Raw genomic sequence first — 23,370 nt, 5'->3', positions numbered from 1 at the left:
GTGCTTCTGTGTAGCTGTTAAAAACCGTCGTATCCTGGGAAGTAAACGCCGGCGTACCTCCAGCACCCAACGGTGAGGCGGCGAATCTATTTTAAGGAGCCTGTGGTATCACACAGGCTTCGGTTTGCTTCCTTTAATCATTTTATATTTTATCTGTATTTTATTCAGCATGTTATTTTTCCTGAGATTGAAGGTTTGTTTTGTTCATTTCATAATTTTGTGATATGCAATGTGAAATTATGTAATGTGAGTAATTTTTTCCAACATGCAGCTCCCAATCCAAAGACAGCCACAGTTGAGCCCTTTTTTGGCTTGGCAACATTCACGGTGGCACCAAATCCTACGCAAAACAAAATCAATTTGTTTATTAGAACAATATGAATTGAATGGTCCAACAATGATCAACTCTGCAATCAGTTATTAGAATCAATAAGCTTTCAAATCATTCGTCTGAATTCTTTTGAAAGCCTTCGTATTGGATGATCATGGTACTTTCCAAAACACAATCAATCCCTTGAAATCTTTTGATAGAAGCTTGTTGATACCTTCTTATTATAAAGCAAATTGATGGTATAAGGCAAACGCAAAAGGGATTGACATTAAAATTATATTATCATTTTTTTTTTGTACCTGTGGAGATTCCACAACTAAGAACACAAACTTTGTCGAGAGGAGCGAGGGGGTTAATCTTGGCGAGACAGCCAACGTGGACTACCGTGTACTCGCTGAAGGTGGACGTTCCAACAAAATGGAAAATTGGTTTGCCATTGATTGAGAATCTTGATTTTTGATCATGGATCATCACTCTCCTGTCTGTGTTGATCCTAAGGAGATCACACATGTTGCTCTCTTCAGATTTACAATGAGCACATTCCTTGCATTCCCCTGTAAAGACTGGAAGGACATGATCACCCGGTGCAAGATCAGTCACTCCTTCTCCAACACTCTCCACAATCCTGCAAATCCACCAAAATTAACAAAATTCATATTTTCAATCCATAAAATTAGATAACCCATTTCATTTTAGGCTTCAAAAATTAACAAGAACAAACAATTTAATTGAAATTAAGATTTTCTTGGAAAGAAATCAACTTACCCTCCTGCCTCGTGGCCGAGGATTCGAGGAAAGATGGGGTTTTGGCCCTGCAAGATTGAAAAGAACCAATTTGGGTGTCACCATGGTGGCTTGAATTTATTGAAATTAATGTAGAATTTTTGGGAATATAAAAGTTGCCATTTTAGTAGGTTATTTTAGCTATTTTAATCTATTTTAGCTTTTTGTGAATTTTAGCCTAAAAAGACTAAGCCTGCGTTTGGTTGTGTTTTGTAAATGTGATTTGAGAGTATGAGTTGTATTTTGAGTTTGTGTATTGTAGAATTATGATTTGGGTGTAGAAAATTTGTTTGGTAAAGAGTTTTGAAAATAGTTTTGGAAAAGAGGTTTGATTTGAGTGGGGAATTGTTGATGTGATATTTGATATGTGATACAAAAATTTACAACTCATAACTAAACATACAACTCAAAATTATTTTAAAGCACATTAAAAATTAAAAAAAATTCAAAAATATTTTTTCCAATTATATAAATCAAAAAAAAAAAATCTATACAGCGGTGGACATCCGGACGATCTTCCTCTGAACAAAATTTTCACAAAAGCAGCGGCTGATGCACAGAGCTCTCTGTAGAGCTCGTGAAAATTGATTCTAAAACAACAACCAAACATCATACTCAAACGCACATGTAGAAACACGTTTACAAATCACAACCAAGTAGAGCCTTAAAATTTTTCTACCCAATCACCCATATAATGTGAAAATGAGTTACCTTGGCTTCCCAGAAGTAAACATCAGTGTGGCAGAGAGAGGTATAGAGGATCTTCACACGAACCTCCATCTTCTGCGGTGGCGCCACCTCCACTTCTTCTATCACCAGTGGCTTCCCTGCTTCCCATGCCACAGCAGCTGCAACCAAAAAAAAAAATTGAAGAAAGACTTTGTTAACCGATCATTTTCAGAAGTAGAAACAGTTTGATTTTTTGAAGAACTTGATGAACTGTTTCTGAAAACTGTATTCGAAAGAAAAATTGATTCCAAAATCAGTGATGATGATATTATACAAACCTTTGCAGCGAGTGACTTGACCAGTTGTGTTTGACATCTTTCCTTATTCACTGAAAATAAATTGAGAGCTTTTGTTGTCTTTAGGACTCTTCTCTATGCAGTTGTTTGTGTGAGATGATGGAAAGGCTCTACTCTAAATGCGTTATTTATACGAGATTGCAGAATATAAATGGAAAATTTAGCCAAAATCTCTCCATTGGATTCTTATTTGGTGAAAATGACAATTTAATTTATTTTCTTTCATAAACTCCTTAAGGAGAAATACAAAATTGAGCAAGAATAAAGTAAAATATCTTCTTTTTTTTTTTTTTTTCTCTTAGACAATGTTGTCAGACTAACATATTACTGTGAACTAGGGTAACATGTTACTGTCAAACAGAGTAACGTGTTAGTGTTATTGTTTACATCAATTTCAGCAGTAATATTTTTATTTTTATTTTTCTATAGTCAACATTGATTTTATTTGATAAATCTTGATGAGAGAATTTTAAAAATTCTAATTTTATTAAAAATCGACATCTACATCAAAAATTGTATTATTTTAAAGTTTAATATTTTAATACTGATAGTATATGTTAAACTTTTCAATGAGAATTTTTTATATTTATCCTTAATGTATCAAAATTTTATTATGACAAATCTCCCAATATAAATTAATATTAGTTGCACTTTACAAGATTATTTTAGTGGTAATCACGTGTGATTGCATGGCTGTCCTTGGGCTTATTCAATTGGTACGGTGGTTACAATGGGCCATGTCAAAATCATTTCTGAATTTTTAGTAGCTGGTATTTTGCTATTAACTTTTTATATTATAATAGTTTACAAAACCATTTCTGGATTTTGGTAGTTGGTATTTTGGGATTGAGCTTTTACTTTACAATATCATACAAAATCATTCTTGAATTTTGATAGTTGGTATTTTAAATTATTGAAATAGAATTTATAATAAGTCTTACGATTTTTAATAACACTCCCTCTAAACAAACAATAGACTAGAAAAAACTCTAAACTTTCAGTTAAAAGAGATTATAAGGTTTGGAACCACTAAATTAACATATTTGTTTCAGAACACTAATGATATAGAAAGAAATCAAAAAATTAAAAAATTAAAAATTGTAAAACAATAATAAATGTTTGGTCATCTATATAATGTTTTATATGGATTTTTTCTTTTATTTGACATTTTTTGGAATAGCTAATATTATTTGTTTCAAAACTATGCCTTCTAATCGAAAGATATTTGAAATAGATTCAAGTATTTAAGACAAGCGGTATCTTATTGACTAAAAAAAATTCAACGAAAACTATTAAATATTATTATTTTAATTAATAAATATTAAGTTGAGATATGTTGTTTCAACATCACTAAGCAATTTTTTCAAGGTCAGGCCTTATTTGGGAACAGACTTTTTTAATAACTTTTTAATTTTTTGGCTAAAATGTGATGTAAAAAAATTAATATGTTTGGAATGACTTTTTGACTTTTTATGAAAATATGTGTAAAAAATAGAGAGAAAATAAAATGTTTAACTTTTTAGTATGAATTATTAATTTTTTAATTTTTTAATTTTTTTAATAATTTTTTGACTTTTTAATTAAAATAGACATTTACAAAACGAGTTCCCACTTAATTCCAATGAGCCTTCTCTAATGGTAACCCTTGAGGTGGTTTGTAAAGGAAAGCCCAATTCAGCTGGGCCCCACATAATTACAAAACCATGTCTTGTAGTATCCCGTAATGTTAGGTGGTCTCGTTAGTAGAAAACTGGCCACCATTTTTTGAGTTACTTTGAGAATTTGAGAATTGGGTTCCCTTTTTAGATTTTTAATTTTTTGACTTTTTAAGTTTGATTTGGAATGTTTTAAAAAAATTTAAAAGTTAAAAAGTTATAAAAAAATAAAAAGTTATTACTATTTATAAATTAAAAATATAAAAAATTAATATACATAATATGACTTATCAAACCAACTTTACACAGTACCGTGACAGAATTGATGGCTTTAGTGATGTGCCAGGGAACCAAAAAAAATTACATATATAACATTACTAAGTTGAACGGTAATGTTGGGCCCGTGGGGGCTCACCAAGGGCTCTTTTTTAATAATTCGAACCGTTGAATGTATGTAATTCGTCCAGAACTATATGCATGTAAAAAATCACGTTGATCGGATATCGCTAACTACATGATCAAATCAGTTTTGTATAATAAATGGATGGTGTTATAGTTAACAGTTGACAAAAAAAACTAATACGATCAGATAGCTATCGATATTCAATCAACGTAATTTTTTACAAACATATAGTACTCGACGAGTTTTACACATTGAACGGTTTCGATTAGCAAAACGGAACCTTTGGTGGGCCTCCACGGACCGAATAATACCGTCCAATTTAAGCCCTAAAAAGAGACAATCATTTCCCATCTCCTAACCGGTTGACTACACTGCCCAAATCGTACAGCCTACTCCACTAACTTCTCCTACATACTTATTGTACGGGGAGCAAATATTCCAGCAAGCCCGTACTCCTTTCTTCCAAGCTTCGTTTCTGTCCGATCGCCTAAAAGCACAACGGCGGTGAGCTACCCGGCGGTGTGTGGCCGGAAAACCCCTCCGACGATCAAGTTAGCACACACCATGGGATAGAGGGAGAGAGAGGAGAGAGGAGAGAGTTTGAGGGTAAGAGTTTCTTACAAAAATGTTCGTCCATCCGCGTATGGGGGGCGCAGACATGCTTATATACCTTCTGCGCCCCAAATCTACTCCGAGTGATCTCTCGACACGTGGCTCTGCTATCCAATCCGTCAGCACAAATCTTGCTGAACATCACCTAATCCCAACTGCCAGCCTACTCTGCTGGGAGCTCGGCAGCCGGTTAACATTATCTCGGCTACCAACGGCCATTCCACACTTGAGCCCAAGCGCTCCATAACCGAGCTACACCAGGCCATGTTCAATACCGACCGTGCTCGGCTACATTCCGACAGAGCCGAGCTCGGCTCAGCTCATGCTGGTTGGACGTCGGCGCTCCCACGAAGCTAACTCTCGAACCGTGGAGCCCAGTGAGGCAGCGTACAACTCGGCTTAGCCCTCACTTGACCGGTCCTTGTGCCGTGAAGCACCGCCTTGTCAGTGCCTAGCCTTGACCGAGCAACACTCTCTAGACAGGCCCAAAACTTCCACGGCCTAATGTGTTCAGCGCAAATCTGTCCGGCCGTTACCACGGCCCAATTTCAGATCATAAATCTCCCTCTCAATTGCCCCTTAATTCCGTCCACAAAAGCGTGACTGGGATTACATATTTAGACCAGGATAACACTTCCTCGGTCCTCAGAATGCGAATCGGTGACCGGGCTAGTTGACTCCTGTCTGCGAAATTTGTTCGGTTCAGCTCCTCGGTTGACGTTCTCTTCTTTAAAAATTGCCTGGTTGTCTCCTCAACTCTTCAACCTGTCCCTTCAGTTCTGACGTCGTCATAAATGGGGACACGTGGCAGGCTTCCATTGGACCTCGAGCAGCCAATCCAGCCGTCTGCCAGAATTTGAATTCTTGGCGGTCTCTCAATCTATACATACAAGCCCCTTCTCCCTCATTTCGCTCCTACTGCCTCTCTGCAATCCGACGCTTCAGAGCTCAAGCATCTTCCTTCAAACCTTGTCTGCCATTCTTTGCGTTTGTGCTCAAAGAAGCGGCCTTCCATTGGTAAGTCCTTCATCCCATGTCATTTTCATTTGATATTTCTTCCTCTCTGGTACCAAATCCGTAGGTTTTAGGGCCTTCCCCACCCACAACCTTCAATGCCCCTTAGTTTCTTCATTTTTCTTCAAACTATTCTTCATTTTTCCTGAAGAACACTGAGGATCTGGGGCTGACCGGGCTCCAAATCTTCATTTGATCCAAGAAATCAGTTTAACCGAGCAAATAAACTGTTTGCTGTAATCTTAGCAAAAACCGGAATGGCCATAGGGCTTGCCCGCTCGACCAGGCTAACAACTGGTCCGCTTGGGCAACCGAGTTCCTGGTTAGACTTTACGACCGTGGTGGTTTGGCACAATCCATGACTGAGCTAAAGTCAAGCTCATTTTGCGCGACCGCGCTTCCTCTTATGCTTGCCATCCTTTTTCCTGCAGAGTCCAAGGGGACCAAAGACCAATTCTGAGGCTCATAAGGACCGAACTACCACCCATTCCTAGTCTGTGCCAAACCACCTCGGCCGAGCTAGATTAGTCGGCCATATGGGGAAATTTCGTTTCCTGGTGGATACTCCGGCTGCGCTAGCTGCGTTCAGGGAGGAGTACGGCATCCCGGCCGACGTCCAGCTTGAGCTCGCAGAAGAAGAGACCACGCCTTGGGGCAGATCAGAACAATGCCCCTTCACCGTGCTGTCCATCATCGAAGGAGGCCTCCGTTTCCTACTCAATCTACTAATCACCGAATTTCTGCGCCGCACCAGGCTAGCACCCACTCAAGTGTCCACCAACACCTACCGGATAGTAAACGGTGTGCACGAATTAAACAACCGATTAGGCATAAACCTAGGTTTAGCCGAGATACTACGGCAGTACACCCTGGGGCACACCGGCGATGGCCTCGCCTGCTACCTTAAGACTAGGCCGGGCAAAGAAAAAATTGTGACTGGCACACCAGACAAGGACTTGCATAATGACGATTTCTTCTGGGTGTCTGGCAATTATGAAACAGCCGAAGTACCGGGCTGGTTCATAAGCAAGAACTTTGGTTCCACATGTAAGCTGTTCAAACTTGCTCGGCTAGCTTACTTTTTTCATAGTTCTGTACTTAACCATTTTTCTTGTTTCTTTTGCAGCAATCCAGGTCTTGCAAGCCAACTACCAATACCCCAACGTAGAAGCCATCAGGACCGCGCTTCGCTACCGCAACCGAGATTGCAACGAATTGCTCGGTTACACTCTAACCTACAGATACTCTGCTCCCTGCCGGAGTAAAGTAACAGACTTTCTCCGTGCTCCATCACCTCCTCCAGATCCAACTTTGCCAGACGTTCCACTAATCCGATTGACAGAAGAGCAAGAGATGGCCAAACGAAGCCGAATCAAAAACCTGCTCACCACAACGTCTGCCGAGACACCGAGCGTCGTCATCTACTCGCCAGCCGCCGGTCAGTCAAGCGGCACTGTGGTCGCCCTAGCTTCTCCAGCTGCCGGGCAGTCAAGCCAAGCAACGCGCCGGGCTGGCAAAAGAGCTCGCGCGGACCCGTCTGCCGAGCTGATTACCGAATTAACCACCGAGCAACCTACCATCACAGCTGACCCAACACCAATCTGGTGTCCGCTACTCAAGCACCGAGGTAAAGACATCCCGGCGACAGCTTCGATCAAGGGCGACAAAGAGCACCTGCTCGCCTACGATCTTTCCAAGGCCCTTCTCCTACCGAGCGACGTGGTCGGCAGCGACCACGTCCCTGACACCCGGTTGGTGAAGTCGTCTGTCAAGTCCATGGCCAGGGTAAGCTTCAATCTGGCTCTGAAATTTTCACAAGTGTTTGCACGGTTTCTTCTCTGATCAGGTTTCCTTTTTGTAGGCCATCCAAAAACAACACTTAGTTATGGAGCGCATCCACCGACTTCGGAAAAAGGCAGCCGACACTGCCAGCCAAGTCCAAAGCCTCCAAACCGAGCTTGGCCGAGCAAAGTCCTCGCTTGAAATCGCCAACACCGACAACAACCGGTTGCTCGGCCAACTCGACGAAGCCGAGAAAAAAAGGGACGAGCTCCAAGCCGAGCTGGACGCGCTCAAGAAGTCCAGGGAGAAGGATTGTGAAGACGCTAATAATACCGGCTTCAAAGAGACGGAAGATAACTATAAAAAACAAGTCTTCGCCACCCAGGACATATATTTCAAAGCTGGATGGAAGGCTGCCTGTCAACAGCTCGGTTAAGGTCCTGACACTGACGTGTTTGCCTCTCCACCGGCTGTCTTCTTACCGACCTACCTCATTCCATACGCCAATGACGTCTTCAGCGCACTGCAGGCTGAGGTCGATGAAGGACTCGAAGAAGCCGAGGCAGACGCTGAGGGAGATGACCAAACCGAGCATGAGCAACCCGGCCAGACTGGAACCGATGTCCAGGACCAGACAGCAACGGTCAACCTGGAAGCGGATGAGGAATTCCCAGACCCCTCCCCCTTAGCTTAGTTTTCTTTTTTCTTTGTCTGCAAATGTAACCGAGCTAAGTTCCCCACCTTTTGTATTAACTTTTTATCAATGAAAAGTTTTAATTTCATCAAGTGTTTGCACGGTTTTCTCCAACTCTATCTTCAACAAAACATCTCGGTTTGAACCACCTGGCCTGACCGGAATCCACATCACGGTATAAGTAACAGAATTGAACTTCTTTAACCGGAATAACCATCTCGGTTGGAAGAACAAAGTTGAACAAATCACCAAGTCTCTCAACCGGAATAGGCCATCTCGGTTGAGAATACCTAAGCTGAACAAAACATCAACTTCTTCAACTGGAATAACCATCTCGGTTGGAACAACAAAGTTGAACAAATCACCAACTCTTTCAACCGGAGTGAACCATCTCGGTTGAGAATACCTAAGCTGAACAAAACATCAACTTTGCCAACCGCCATAAACATCTCGGTTGGGAATCCTAAGTTGAACAGGTCATCAACTCATCCAACCGGAGTAAATCATCTCGGTTGGGAATCCTAAGTTGAACAAGTCATCAACTCTTCCAACCGGAGTGAATCATCTCGGTTGGGAATCCTAAGTTGAGCAAGTCATCAACTCTTCCAACCGGAGTAAATCTTCTCGGTTGGGAATCCTAAGTTCAGCAAGTCATCAACTCTTCCAACCGGAGTGAATCATCTTGGACGGGAATTATAAGTTGAGCAAGTCATCAACTCTTCCAGCCGGAGTAAATCATCTCGGTTGGGAAACTCAAAACAGAGCAATAATCAAAATGCCAAAGCAAAGAGGACACTTCTATATATTGACAAAAAGAATTACATTCTGAAGTGTAAGCCAAAAAATTCCTTTGCACAAAAAGAAAGCTAAAGCTAGAAATAATACAATTTGAGGTTGGCCGCATTCCATGGCCGGGGTATTCCTCTACCATCCAGATCCTCCAAGTGGTATGCCCTATTGCCCGCCAGACCGGTTATCTTATAGGGTCCTTCCTAATTTGTCCCTAGTTTGCCTTCACCTGGCACCAGGGTGTTTGCCCATAACTTTTCTCAAAACCCAATCACCTACTTTGAATGGTCTGGGGTGTACCGTTTTGTTGTACTTCCTTGAGAGCTCTTGTTGGTAGGCGGCCACGTGGATGAGGGCCTTCTCCTGACGCTTTTCCACTAGGTCTAGTTCCAGGGCGATGGCCTCGGCGTTCAGTTCGGGCTCAAAACTTTCACTTCTTAGGGTGGGCATGCCAATTTCCAAAGGTATGACCGCCTCCATGCCATAAACCAAAGCAAATGGAGTTTTCCCAGTAGATCGCCGCAGGGTTGTTCGATATGCCCAAAGGACGATGGGTAGCTCCTCAGCCCATTTTCCTTTTGCCTTCTCCAGTCGTTTCTTCAACCCATCCAGGATGGTCTTGTTTGATGCCTCGGCCTGACCATTGGACTGCGGGTAAGCCGGAGTAGAGTTGTAGAATTCAATCTTTAGATCTTCACAAAATCCTCTGAATAGGCGACCGTCAAACTGGGTGCCATTATCAGAGATCAAAATCTTGGGGACGCCAAACCGCGTGACCACATTCTACCAAACAAACCGCTTCACGTCTTTCTCCTTGATTGTTGCCAAGGGCTCAGCTTCAACCCATTTGGTGAAGTAATCTGTGGCTGCGATGAAGAACTTCTGGTTGCCTGGTGCTGTTGGTAGCGGCCCGACTATATCTAGGCCCCACATTGCAAAGGGCCAAGGACTGGTGAGGGGAAGAAGTTCCCTGGCCGGCTGGTGGAGCTGATGGGCGAATTTCTGGCACTTTTCACACTTGCGGACATATTTTTGTGCGTCGGCCTACATGCACGGCCACCAGTAGCCCTGCGAAATAGCCCGATAGGCCAGGACCTGCCCCCTACATGACTGCCACAGATGCCTTCGTGAATTTCGTACAAGAAGGCCTCCATGCTGCTCGGGTGCACGCACTTCAGATAAGAACCGGTGAAGGACTTTTTATACAACGCTCTAGATGGAGAGAGCCAAAACCGCTCTTATTTCACCCGAACTTTGTGCGCTTCTTTCTTGTCGGCTGGCAGAGTCTGATCTCTGAGAAACAGGGTTATAGGGTCCATCCAGGAAGGACCTAGTGCGGCGCAGAATACATCCGTCTGCCCGGCTTCCTTTATGCTTGGCTGTGGAAGGAATTCAATTAACAGGGGGTTAGGAGATGTACAATCAACCATTGAAGCAAGGCCGGCCAGCTCATCAGCTCGGCTGTTCTCTTCTCGGCCAATCTGTTGAACTCTGATTGCCTGAAATTGCTTGATGTGTTCCCTGACCAGAGCTTGGTACTTTGCCATTCTGTCATCCTTTGCTTCATAAATCCCAACGACTTGGTTAACCACAAGTTGGGAATCACTGTACACCATTAGCTCGGAAGCCTTCATCTGAAGGGCGCTCTTGAGTCCGGCCAAAAGTGCCTCGTACTCAGCCTCGTTGTTGGATGCTAGGAAGCCAAGGGTGATAGAATGTTCAATAGTTAGGCCATCCGGCGAGATAAGAACGATACCTAGCCCGGCACCGTGACGGTTCGACGCTCCATCAATGAAAAGTTTCCACATCTCCCCCACAAAGAGCTTCCAACATTCTGAAGGGTCTTGAGATTTTTGAAGGTCGATGAGATCACGGTTGTTCGGCTGTTCGGCTGCACGTTCTGTGCCGACTGGTTCCACTTCAGCCCCCCTTGGTGATTCGGCACCGGACTCGGCAAGTTGATCTACAATGCCCAAGTCCGTAGGCGAATCTCCAGGTTGCGGTATTATGCTGGCCGCAGGCTCTGTGCTAAGTGCTTCCACTTCTTCCCCCCTTTGTGATGCGGTACTGGACAGAGCAGATTGGACGGTGATTCCCAATTCCATTATCGCATCACCGTGCGGTGGATTTGTACAAATTGAGGGTGTGCCGGAGGGGCGCGCAAAGTCCGTGTCGCCAACTTTATCAAGTTGTTGTGTCTCGGTCGTGCTTGCGTTCACCTCATCATCTGCCACGGCAATGTCGACCGGGCACACCGGATGAGTTCCAGGTGAGAATTTCGCAACGAAATCAACCAAGGTCTTGGCTTTTATAGCAGTGCGCGGCTGGAACTTAACATCAAATTGACCTAATTCGATCACCCACTTGAGAATTCGGCCAGAGAAGTCTGCCCGTTCAAACAAGGACTTAAGGGGGAATTCGGTTAGAACGATGATGGTATGGGCGTGAAAATAGTGCGCCAACTTCCTTGAAGCCATCATCAATGCTAACGCAAGCTTTTCCAATGGCAAGTATCTCGACTCTGCCGGTAGCAAGGTCTTACTGATGTAGAAAATTGGGAGGTGCTTAATTCCTTCAGCTCGGACAAGCACCGCACTGACTGCATGCTGTGAGACGACAAGGTAAAGATAGAGTTCCTCGCCTGGCTTTGGTGTAACCAACAGTGGCGGAGAAGACAGATACTCCTTGAGCTCGGCCAAAGCCCGATCACAATCTTCGTCCCGCGAGAACTTTGATTTCAATGCCTGAAAGAAAGGGCGGCAGCGATCTGATGACCGGCTTATAAATCGATTAAGCGCGGCGGCCATCCTGGCCAGATGCTGCACGTCCTTAGTCGAGCTGGGCTGCTTCAAATCTTGCACGGCACTGATCTGAGTGGGGTCTGCTTCGATGCCTCGGTTCGTGACTAGGAATCCTAAAAATTTTCCGGATCCCACGCCAAAGGCACACTTAGACGCATTCAGGCGCAGCTTGTGTTTTTTGAGAATGGCGAACATTTCGGCCATGTCGGATAATTGGTCTCCTGCATGCCGGCTTTTAACCACCATATCATCAATGTAGGCCTCCATTGTTCGCCCAAGCAAAGGAGCAAACATCTTGGTCACTATCCTCTGAAAAGTTACCCAGCGTTCTTCAAACCAAAAGGCATGACTCGGTAGCAGAAGAGTCCCCTTGGAGTTATGAAGGAAGTAATCTCTCGGTCGGGCCCATGCATGGCAATCTGGTGGTAGCCGCGATAGGCATCCAAGAAGCTGAGCCGATTATGCCTAGCCGTCAAGTCCACAAGCTGGTCAATACGGGGCAAAGAGAAGCTATCCTTCGGACAAGCTCGGTTGACTGTCTTGTAATCGACACAAACTCGCCACTTCTCATTCTTCTTGGGCACCACTACTGTGTTAGAAATCGACTGAGGGTAGTGCACTTCCTGAATTGCTCGTGTCTCAAGCAAGTTTTTCACTTCCTCTGTAACTACCTCGGCGTAATGCAGTGCCGATCTCCTTGTTCGCTGAATGAATGGCTTTGCTCCGGGGAAGACATTGAGGTGATGGCAGATAAAACTTGGATCGAGGTCGGGCATATCGTAAGGCGACCATGCGAAGACTTTGCTGTTGGTCATCAAAAACTTAACCATCTCGGTCCTTTCTTGGGCCGTGAGGCTGGAACCGAGTAGGAAGAACTTATCCGGCCGCTCCATATCAACTCGCACCTCCACCAATTCCTCAACAGCTTTGTCCTCTGCCTTGGTGCCCACATCGTCAAGAACTCCCCGGTCTTCCGGTCCTTCTATCATTTGAACGAAGCCTTTGGCAACTCGGCTCCCGTTCACTGCCATGAAGCATTGTTTGGACATGACTTGATCTCCCCAAATCTCCTCGATTGCCTCCATAGCCGAGGGAAATCTCAACACCTGATGGTAGGTCGACGCTACGGCTTGCATGGCGTGAAGCCATCCCCTTCCAAGGATTAGATTGTAAGTAGAAGGAACTTGCAACACCCAGAACTCCACTTGCTTGACCACGGATCCCGCTTTGACCGTCAGGATAATCTTTCCTAAAGGCCACTCTGGTTGTGAGTTGAAACCAACCAGTGGCGAAGTTGCCGCAGCCAAGTCTGTCTTCCAGAGCTTGAGCTGCTTGAACGCATCGTAATATATGATCTCAACCGAGCTTCCCTGATCGATCAAGATCCGTTTGACATCGAATTCCTTGACGCGGAGTGTTACTACTAAGGCATCGTTGTGCGGCGTCTGAATACGCTCTAGATCCCTTGAGGTGAAACTAATCACATCTTTCTCTACGGTCTTCCCCCTCTTGATGGCAGGCTGTACCGACAAAACCTCCCTCATATGTTCTGCCTTTTTGATCATACCCCGGAGTTCGCAAACACGCTCCGGTTCCACTATGCCGTGGATGACATTAATAACTCCTTGTGGTGGCGCATCTCGGTCATCCTGTCCCCTGGGCTCAACCGGAGCCTGGTTCGCCTTTACGCCCCCATCAATGTAAAGGTCTAGGTGTTCGCCGCGACTAGCTCTTCCAGGTGTTGCCTCAAAGGCAAACAATCCTCAGTCCGGTGGCCTCGCTCCCGATGAAATGTGCAACGATACCGCGGATTGTAGCCCTTTTGTCCATCGCCCAACTTAGCAGGAAACTGGACATACTCCTCATCTCGGATTTCACTAAGTATGCAATAGATTGGAATCTTGAAGACCGTGGTTATGCTAGTCCTTGCCTTTAACCTTCTGTTTGCCTCCGCTACGTCATCTTGGGGGTAGTCATCTTGGTCATTCCGACGTCCTCTACCCCAGTTTTTGCGATTCAAGCCACGGTCCGATTCCTCTGCTTGGTCACTTGAGCGGCTGGACTCTTGCCCAACTGCGTGCACTTTGCCTGCTGTCTTCTTATCTATTGCTACCGGAGTTGCCTTCACGGTAGATGCTGACGCATCATCCTCGACTCGGATGTGCTCATTGATGCACTGCATGAGCTGGCCCATGGACGTCGGTTGGTGCATAGTAAGCGAGTCCCGCAGTCTATGTCCGACCAAGAGACCACGCTTGTATTGAGTGATTGCAAGGTTGATCGGGCAATCCAAGATCTCGTTGAAGGTCTCCCAATATCTGGAGTTGTACGCCTTCAATGTGTCGCTCGGTTCCATCTTGACACTCAATAGGTAATCAACTTCTTTTGGTGTTTTGGTGTTGGTTTTGAAGCGCGTGACAAAGGCTTCGGCCAGCTGATGCCACCTCTCAATACTCCCCTCCGGCAGCCTTTCAAACCACTTCAAGCCCAGTTCGCCCAAACTTGACGGAAAGATGAAGCACATAAGAGCATCATTCCGCCTATGTCCAGCCATGACCTATCGAAAATGTCTTACATGCATGTAGGGATCAATCTTCCCGTCGTACAATGTGAACTTTGGTTGGTGGAAGCCCGACGAGAGAGGTGTTGTTTCTATTTCCAGGGAGAAAGGGGTGGCACTTAACCTTGCCAAATTTGAATCCACTAGGAGTGGCGCTGCTTGACGGGGTGGAAGCATTCCGACCTCCTCGCTAGCGTGAACCCCGTAGGATAACCGCTGGAACGCCGGTATCCTCTGAGCTTCCCGCCGGCGAGCCCAATCCTTTAAGACCGCCCGCAAATCCTCTGAATGAGCGGAGTAAAAGTACCTTGACGTCGTCACTGGACGTGAGGGCTGGTAAGTGCTATCTTGCGCGCTAGACTTCTCTGCATGCATGTCAGAATCACCAACCTTGTAACTTCTGGTAATAGAAACGGACGGAGTGCGTCGCTGACTCTGACCGCCTAAACGGCGGGGTTGGGTGCGCTCACTGTGGTCTCCTAGTCTAGCTACACCCTTCCCCTTAACATGCCGCTTCAGCTCCTCCATCTTCGCCACCATTCGCCGGATAATGGCGTCCTGGTCTTTTAGCTTGTGTTCCAGTCGTCTGGCGTGCGATTCTCTGCGTCGCCGATGACCGTCGGGACTCCGTGAATGACCATGACTTCTTCCGCGCTTATCCCGCGTGTCTCCCGACTGTCCTTCTGGGAGTAATGGTGGGGTGCAAGGTTCTGAAAAGCGGTTGCGGTCGCCGTAACGGTGGCGGTGACGCGGTTGCGGTTGCGGGGTGTAAAGGCCGTAGTGTAACGGTTGCGGTAACCGGAACCGTGAATTTTTTTATTTTTTGCACAATTTGAAAAAAACTTACCGATACGCATATTTTTTTTCCATAAACATATTTATTCGGTTAAAAATAAATATTGATCAATTTTTATAAATTTTTAAGTATAATCCAATATATTTCATATTTTTAAATCACTATAAACTGAGTTTTTTACATTTTATTTTAATAATTAATGACTTTATATTTTACAAAAAATCAATCACTAATTATTATATATAAGATAAATAATGACAAAAGTAAAAGAATAAATAAGAGCCTAAATATATATATATATATATATACATATTTTAACCAAACCAAATAGATAATAACCACACTTATTATTATTATTATTATTATTATTTTCAAATAATATATAGATAGACACACACAAACAAAATGGTTTAGTGATAGCATCTGAATAGAATAGCATACATCTTATAGTTTCAACAAATCAATAATATGTTCTTCATCTTCCCTCTTCTTTCTCTCTCTATCTCTTGCTCCTCTATTTTCTCTCTTTATCTTCCCTCTTTTCTCTATCTCTCTTCTCCCATTTTCAGTTTTTTTTTGTGTTTTTTTGAAAGAAACAGTTTGGAACCGTTACGTAACTGTGCGTAACAGGCTGTTACGGCGCGTAACAGGCTGTTACGGCTGTTACGGCACCGTTACGACCGCTACAGCAGCCGCTACGGCCGACGCACCTGTGAATCTCAATCACACTGCAAAAGCGGCTGTAACGGGTGGCGGTAACCGCCAAAACCGTTACGTAACGGCGTTACGTAACGGTTACGGCCGCTTTTTAAAACCTTGGTGGGGTGTCCCTCTCTCCGTCTGCCTGACTCCGGGGTAACTCCGTCGATGGCAGACAACGGAAACTCATCGTTGTTCGCCATGGACGACGATCAGATGAGCGTGGAAGACAAGGTTTTATCTGCAAAGTTCCCACAGACGGCGCCAATTGTACGGGGAGCAAATATTCCGGCAAGCCCATACTCCTTTCTTCCAAGCTTCGTTTCTGTCTGATCGCCTGAAAGCACAACGGCGGTGAGCTACTCGGCGGTGTGTGGCCGGAAAACCCCTTCGACGACCAAGTTAGCACACACCTTGGGATAGAGGGAGAGAGAGGAGAGAGTTTGAGGGTAAGAGTTTCTTACAAAAATGTTCGTCCATCCACGTATGGGGGGCGCAGACATGCTTATATACCCTCTACGCCCCAAATCTACTCCGAGTGATCTCTCGACACGTGGCTCTGCTATCCCATCCGTCAGCACAAATCTTGCTGAGCATCACCTAATCCCAACTGCCAGCCTACTCTGCTGGGAGCTCGGCAGCCGGTCAACATTATCTCGGCAACCAACGGCCATTCCACACTTGAGCCCAAGTGCTCCATAACCGAGCTACTCCAGGCCATGTTCAATACTGACCGTGCTCGGCTACATTCCGACAGAGCCGAGCTCGGCTCAGCTCATGCTGGTTGGACGTCGACGCTCCCACAAAGCTAACTATCGAACCATGGAGCCCAGTGAGGCAGCGTACAACTCGGCTTAGCCCTCACTTGACCGGTCCTTGTGCCGTGAAGCACCGCCTTGTCAGTGCCTAGCCTTGACCGAGCAACACTCTCTAGACAGGCCCAAAACTTCCACGGCCCAATGTGTTCAGCCCAAATCTGTCCGGCCGTTACCACTTGCTTATTTATAAATCTCCCTCTCATAAATCTCCCTCTCACTTATTTATACAATTTTTTAATACATATTTTTTCGTAAAAAGTAAAAAAGTTAACCCAAATATCCATCTTTTTTTCCTCAACTTTTTAGTCCAAAAAGACAAAAAGTGCACTTATTTAGGACACCCTAAACAACCCCTTAGTTTGGGATTTAAAAAGTCTCGTTTGTAATAAGTTTTTTGATTTTTTTTTTACTTTTGTGAGAGAAAAAATGAAATGATTATGGGTTTGATGTGATATTTTGTCTGATTGGATTAAAAAAACTATTTTGTTTTTTTTTAACTAAAATAACCCAAAATCCAACCCAGCCGTTCTTCCTAAATGAGTGCTTGGTTTTCTTGTTGTAATCCTATTTTTCTATTTTTATTTTATTAATGTTGTGTTTGGTTGAGAGATTTAAAAATAGATTTAGAAAAAAAAAATAGAAAAAATAGATAAAATGTGAATAAAATATACTTATATTGTAGGACAAGTTTGTATCACAATTGTTATTTATTTTTTTAGATACAAATGTGAGTGGGTGAAAAGGTAAACTATATTCGATTAATTTGATTTTTTATAATTATGTTCTACTTGATTTGTTTTAAAATGTGAATGGTTCAGATTATCGAAATGAGTCTTGAAATAGGCCTATTTAATTACACAACAGTGGCTGGTGTGCACTCTGCATGACAACCATCTTAAATCCCATTTTACCTAATTTTACACAACACTTTATTTTTTTATTTATAAATTTTTTCTTAAATCTCCCAACCGAACACAAATACAACATAAAATAATCAACACTCGATTCCTATGAAAACAAAGTCATGTTGTTGAGACGCAATGAACTATGTTACTGGTCAATTAAAATGAGAAAAATATATATTAAAATATAGAGATACCAACTTGTCATACAATGCCTTCCCTTAGTTATAATAAGGAAATTTAGACACATCCGAACACCACAGAAAAATTGACAAAAGCTGACAAGTTCATGCTTTTCTACAAAATATTCTTTATCAGTTAATTAATTTTGCTCAAAATTTTTATTAGCAATATTGCATTTGCTTATGTCTGATAATCAGTGATTATCCAAGTGTCCTTTCTTTTTTGATAATCAAATAAATTTAACCTCTTGTATTTTTAGAATTTTTTTTAATAAGAGTGTTAATATTCATAGAATAATTTCAATTTTTATATGTATAATTCTAGATAAAATAATTGTATAAGAATTCTGTTTATTTAACTTTTTCAATTATATACTAATTTAGAGGATTGGATATGATGGAACTGTCATAAATATGGTTAGTTATTATGATTAATAGAAAAATTATTTAGTATTCTTGGGGTAAAGGCATATGGTGTCCACCATTTTTAATTTTTTTTTATTTTTATAAGACTTCTGCTGGACACACGCGATGTGTGTGCTAATTCAAAAAAAGTACTGAATTTTTTTTCTAATTAAAAAAATGACCATATAAGTTATTTATTCTCAACATCACAAACCCATTAACAAAATAGATAGCAAACACTTACAACTTTGATATAAACCAAGTAAAATAATAATTCTCGAACAATCAATACTTTTTTAAAAAATTACAAACCCAAGATTCTTACAACACTATAGTCAAGAGATTTGATACACACAAAAAAATAAACAATTACAGTGAAATAAATTTGACATAAACGAAGTATAGTAATAGTTAACTTTTTTCCCAATGAATTTAATAACATAATAAAAATTTTTATCTTCTTTTATTTTTTAATGAAAAAAAATAAAAAGTATAATTAATAGGGGATTTTTTGAAGGTCCATGGTATTGAGATTTTATAGCATAAAAGACATCTAATATTTTCATAATGTCTAAGGTCCCTCAACATTGATCCAAAGAAGATTCGATGTGAATTTCTCTAGACTTCCTACTCTCCAGAGAAATTCTGGACTTCCCAGAAAAATTCATAATTCAAGCCTTCATCATCTTCTTTCTCCAGAGAAATTTTAAGAAGTCTAGAGAAATTTCTCTCCAGAGAAATTCTGAACTTCCTAGAGAAATTCCTAACTGAAGCCTTCATCATCTTCTTTCTCCAGAGAAATTCTTGAAAGTCCAGAGAAATTCGTAACTCACGCCTTCATCATCTTCTTTCTCTAGAGAAATTTTGGAAAGTCCAGAGAAATTTCTCTCCAGAGAAATTCTGGACTTCCTAGAGAAATTCGTAACTCAAGCCTTCATCATCTTCTTTTTCCAGAGAAATTTTGATATCTACCATACCACAGAACCTGGAAGAGTGAGAGTTACAGTTAGACTTAGACCAAGAAATGTAGAGGATCTTCTCTCAGATGCTGATTTTGCTGATTGTGTTGAAATACAACCAGAGGTGATTGATTTATGCTGCTAATTTGTCATCAATCCAATTCCTCAACATTGATATGAATGAAAACATACTTGGTAGTTGATTGCAAGGATATACTTCTCATTATTAGTTTCTTCTCTCTTACTTGCATGTGCATGCTCATGCTCACATTTCAGCAGTGACCAAGACCTTTAAATTAACATTTTTTTTTTTGGTTCCCCTTTATGTAGCTCAATAGGTTAAAGTTGAAAAAAAAAATAAAAAAGAAAAATTGGAATTCGGAATCTTACAAATTTGACGAAGTATTTTTAGAGAGTCCTTCTCAAAGGCGTGTTTATGAAGTAGTAGCAAAACTTGTAGTTGAGGTAAGTGATAAAATAGCTCAATCATATGCTAGTTAAGAGATAGTTGTTTCCATATATGTATAGGTTTGTATCGAACATATTTACAATATCCATATGCCCTGTTTAATGTTGAAACTTTGTGATGTTGTGACTAGTGCTGAAAATCTTAATTCATATATGTACAGGTTTGTATCCATATGCCCTGTTTAATGTTGAAGCTTTGGAATTTCTCTAGACTTTCCTTTCTCTAGAGAAATTCCCAACTCAAGCCTTCATCATCTTCTTGAATTCAAACTAGAGCAACTCTCGAGAGAGAAATTCTTCCTAGAGAAATTCTCTCTAATTTCTCTAAATTTTCCACTCTCTAGAGAAATTCTGGACTCTCTAAAAAATTTCTCTCTAGAGAAATTCTGGGAATTTCTTCCTAGAGGAAGAACTTCAACATTAACAAGAGAAAGAACATCTAATATTTTTGTTAATTTTTTTATGTGAAATGTTCCAAAATTGTTAATTTTAAACTCCAACTTGGACAAAATTGTTAATTTTTGAAACTAGACTTTACAAATACAATTGAAAATCTATTTGTAAACAATTATGTTAACAAATTTGAAATCAAGACAAATACCCAAATTCATGAACTAACAACTGCAGATCTAGATAAAATTAATTGAGCAAGAAGAAGTGGGTTTACTTAGTACCATTTAGAGAACAATGAAGATCAATTTTTCTTCTGACTTGGAGACTTTCGTCTCAAAACCCTCTGCTAAAGATTTCCCCCATTTCCTCCACCGTGGCGTACTGAGTCTTGGCAGCGAGACTCAGATGAGCTCCTTCTGCAACTTGTCGGGTTTTTTGAATCAAGAATTCCATTCTTGTAGATGAATCGACAGACTTGAGAGTGAGATTCAACAGGCCAACACTAATAAAGAATGCACAAGCGATTAGGAAGGCATAGATGAACAAGTTTCTCTGTGATATATAGGTATGGGGTTGAGGGACCTTAGACATCACAAAATAATATTGTGAATCTCTTCCATTATCAAAAATAGAAGAGGAACCTTAGACTAATTTTCTCTAATTAATATTAGTACACACAAAATACAAAAATACAGATCCAAAACTCTTAGAACACAATCAATTAGATTTATATAAAAATTAAAATAACAAAACCCCAAAAAACAAACCAAAAAAAACATTTTTTTTTTAAATTAAGAGCAATGAATTATTATTATTTTTTTAAAATAGGCAAAAAAAAATTTAAGTAAACAAACTAACCAAAAAAAAAAAAAACACAGAATTTATACACAAAAAACAAACAAAAGCATAAAAAAGTGAAACATGAACAAAAAATCTGAATACAAATTAAAAAAAAAAAATTTAAGTGTAAAAATAAAAACACACACAAAATAGAAAAATATAAACTCAAGACTCTTATAATACTTATGGTCAAAGCGATATGATTTGCACAAAGAATAATAAAAGTGAAAGTGAAACAAATTTGATATAAATAAAGTAAAATAATAATTATTTTTTCCCCCCAAAGAACTTGATAACCTAATCAAACTTTTTAATATCTTCTTTTATTTTTAAATGAAGAAAATAAAAAGTATAATTAACATTAATACACACAAAATACAAAAATATAAACCCAAAGCTGTTAGAACACTTAAGTTACCATCAAAGAGATTTATATAAAAAAATAAAATAACAAAACCCAAAAAAATACCAAAAAACTAATTTTTTGAGAAAAAAAAAATTAGGAGTACTGAATTTATTATTACTTTAAAACAGACACAAAAAAAGGACAAGTAAACAAACAAATCAATTTTGCCTATATTTGGGAAACGGGTTTTGTGACTTTTTTTGGCTAAAATAACCACAAAAAAACAAAATAGATTTTTTAACCTAATAGGACAAAATATCACATCCAACTCATAATCATTACATTATTTCTCTCACAAAAAAGTCAAAAAAGCCAAAAGTTCTTCTCAAACCAGGCTTTTTAGCCCAGGCTAAAATAGTCAAAAAAATTAAAAAGCCAAAAAGCCAACACACTTCCCAAACGAAGCCAAAAAATAGAATTTATACACAAAAACAAACAAAAGCTTAAAAAAGTGAAACATGAACCAAAAAAATTGAATATAACTTTTTTTAAAAAAATTGAATATAAAAATACAAAAGTACACAAAATAGAAAAATACAAAGACTCTTATAATACTTATAATTAAAGAGATTTGATATATACAAAAAATAATAATAATGAAACCTATTATTATGAAAAATAAAATAAAAAAACCTCAAAAAAATGTTTCTTTAAAAAAAAAATTAGGAACACTGAATTCTTTCTTTTAAAAAAAGATACACCCAAAAAAATTAAGAAAATACACAAATAAATTTTTTTTTAAAATCTACAAATTTAAGACTCTTATAATACTACTGTTAAAGAGATTTGATATACATACATAAAAATAATAGTGAACATTTTAATATAAAAAATCCAAAAAAAAAAAAAAACAAAAACAAAAAGTAGCTGATTTTTTTATTAAAAAAAACAAATTTTAATAATTGAATTATTTCTTATACTGTGTACTTTTTTTTCTCCTCCAAAAGCCTGATATCATAATGGAACTTTTTAAGCAATAAATTTGTATTTTAGATAGACACTCTATCAACTTGCAGCGTAACCATAAGATCAACATTCTTAAATGGTCTTTCTCACGGAAAAAAAAAGAATTCTTAAAAAGTGATACAAATCCAAGACTCTAGGAATACTTACAATAAAAGAGATTTAAAACCCCCCCCAAAAAAAAGATTTTTTAATAAAATTAATTTTTGAAAAAAAGACACACAAAACAAGTTAAGTAAACAAATAAACCAATTTTTAAAAAATAGAATTTATACACAGATTTAAAACCAAAAAAAAAAAAAATACAAAAAAAAAAGATTTTTTAATAAAATTAATTTTTGAAAAAAAGACACACAAAACAAGTTAAGTAAACAAATAAACCAATTTTTAAAAAATAGAATTTATACACAGAAAAACAAAGAAAAGCTTAAAAAAGTAAAACAGGAACAAAAAACTGAACATAAATTTAAAAAAAAAATAGAAAAAACATAAATACGATCTTGGTTGTCTTCTCTAACTATCCATCATCAAATAAACAAACCCAAGAGAAATTCCCAATTACCCAGAATATGTAACGCTTTGAAAATATTAATATAAATAAACTCATTATGTTCAACCAATGATCTTGTTTCAATTTAATAGCTTCCATTGCATAAATATATAAGGGATATAATGCCACATCATTAACATCATTATCAAATCTCTAATATTTGTATTCATAAAACTCTAGAGATTTACAAAAGTATTCCACATGCAATTATACATTCAACATTTCTATAATGTAAATCTATAACATGTGACACAATAAATTAAGTACAATTCAATGCCCTCAAGGGGTTACAAATTCTAAGGCTTATGCCTAGATACACAAAATGGTTATCAAATCCATACATGTAAAGCCCTTGGCTTGCCAACAATAATTATAACAAAAAAAAAAAGCCCTGTGCCCTCAAAACACATTTCCACACCTTTAACTCGGCAGAATCACCATATCTTTTCTTGCACAAAATCCCATAGGGTGAGCACAAAGCCCAGTAGGAAAATCTTAACAAAGTATATACATTTTATACAGTCTCTTGGAATGAATGCA

The 23,370-nt window shown here is 40.0% G+C and overlaps 1 protein-coding gene across 1 annotated transcript; it reads right to left on the bottom strand.

Annotated features, from left to right (window-relative positions):
- Nucleotides 1-209: 209 nt before the first annotated feature.
- Nucleotides 210-2,158, bottom strand: LOC145793514 (alcohol dehydrogenase 2-like). Its single transcript, XM_082876359.1, has 5 exons — nt 2,122-2,158; nt 1,826-1,992; nt 1,097-1,143; nt 631-956; nt 210-340 (listed from the first exon to the last, which is right to left on the bottom strand). Exons 1-5 carry the CDS (start codon nt 2,156-2,158, stop codon nt 210-212), a joined length of 708 nt encoding a protein of 235 aa, XP_082732485.1.
- Between the last annotated feature and the right edge of the window lie 21,212 nt (nt 2,159-23,370).

Source organism: Camellia sinensis, chromosome 6 (genome assembly GCF_055761805.1).
Source record: "Camellia sinensis isolate YWXY chromosome 6, ASM5576180v1, whole genome shotgun sequence".
Taxonomy (NCBI): domain Eukaryota; kingdom Viridiplantae; phylum Streptophyta; class Magnoliopsida; order Ericales; family Theaceae; genus Camellia; species Camellia sinensis.
Note: the sequence above shows the minus strand (reverse complement) of the source record. Positions and strands in the feature narration are given on the sequence as shown.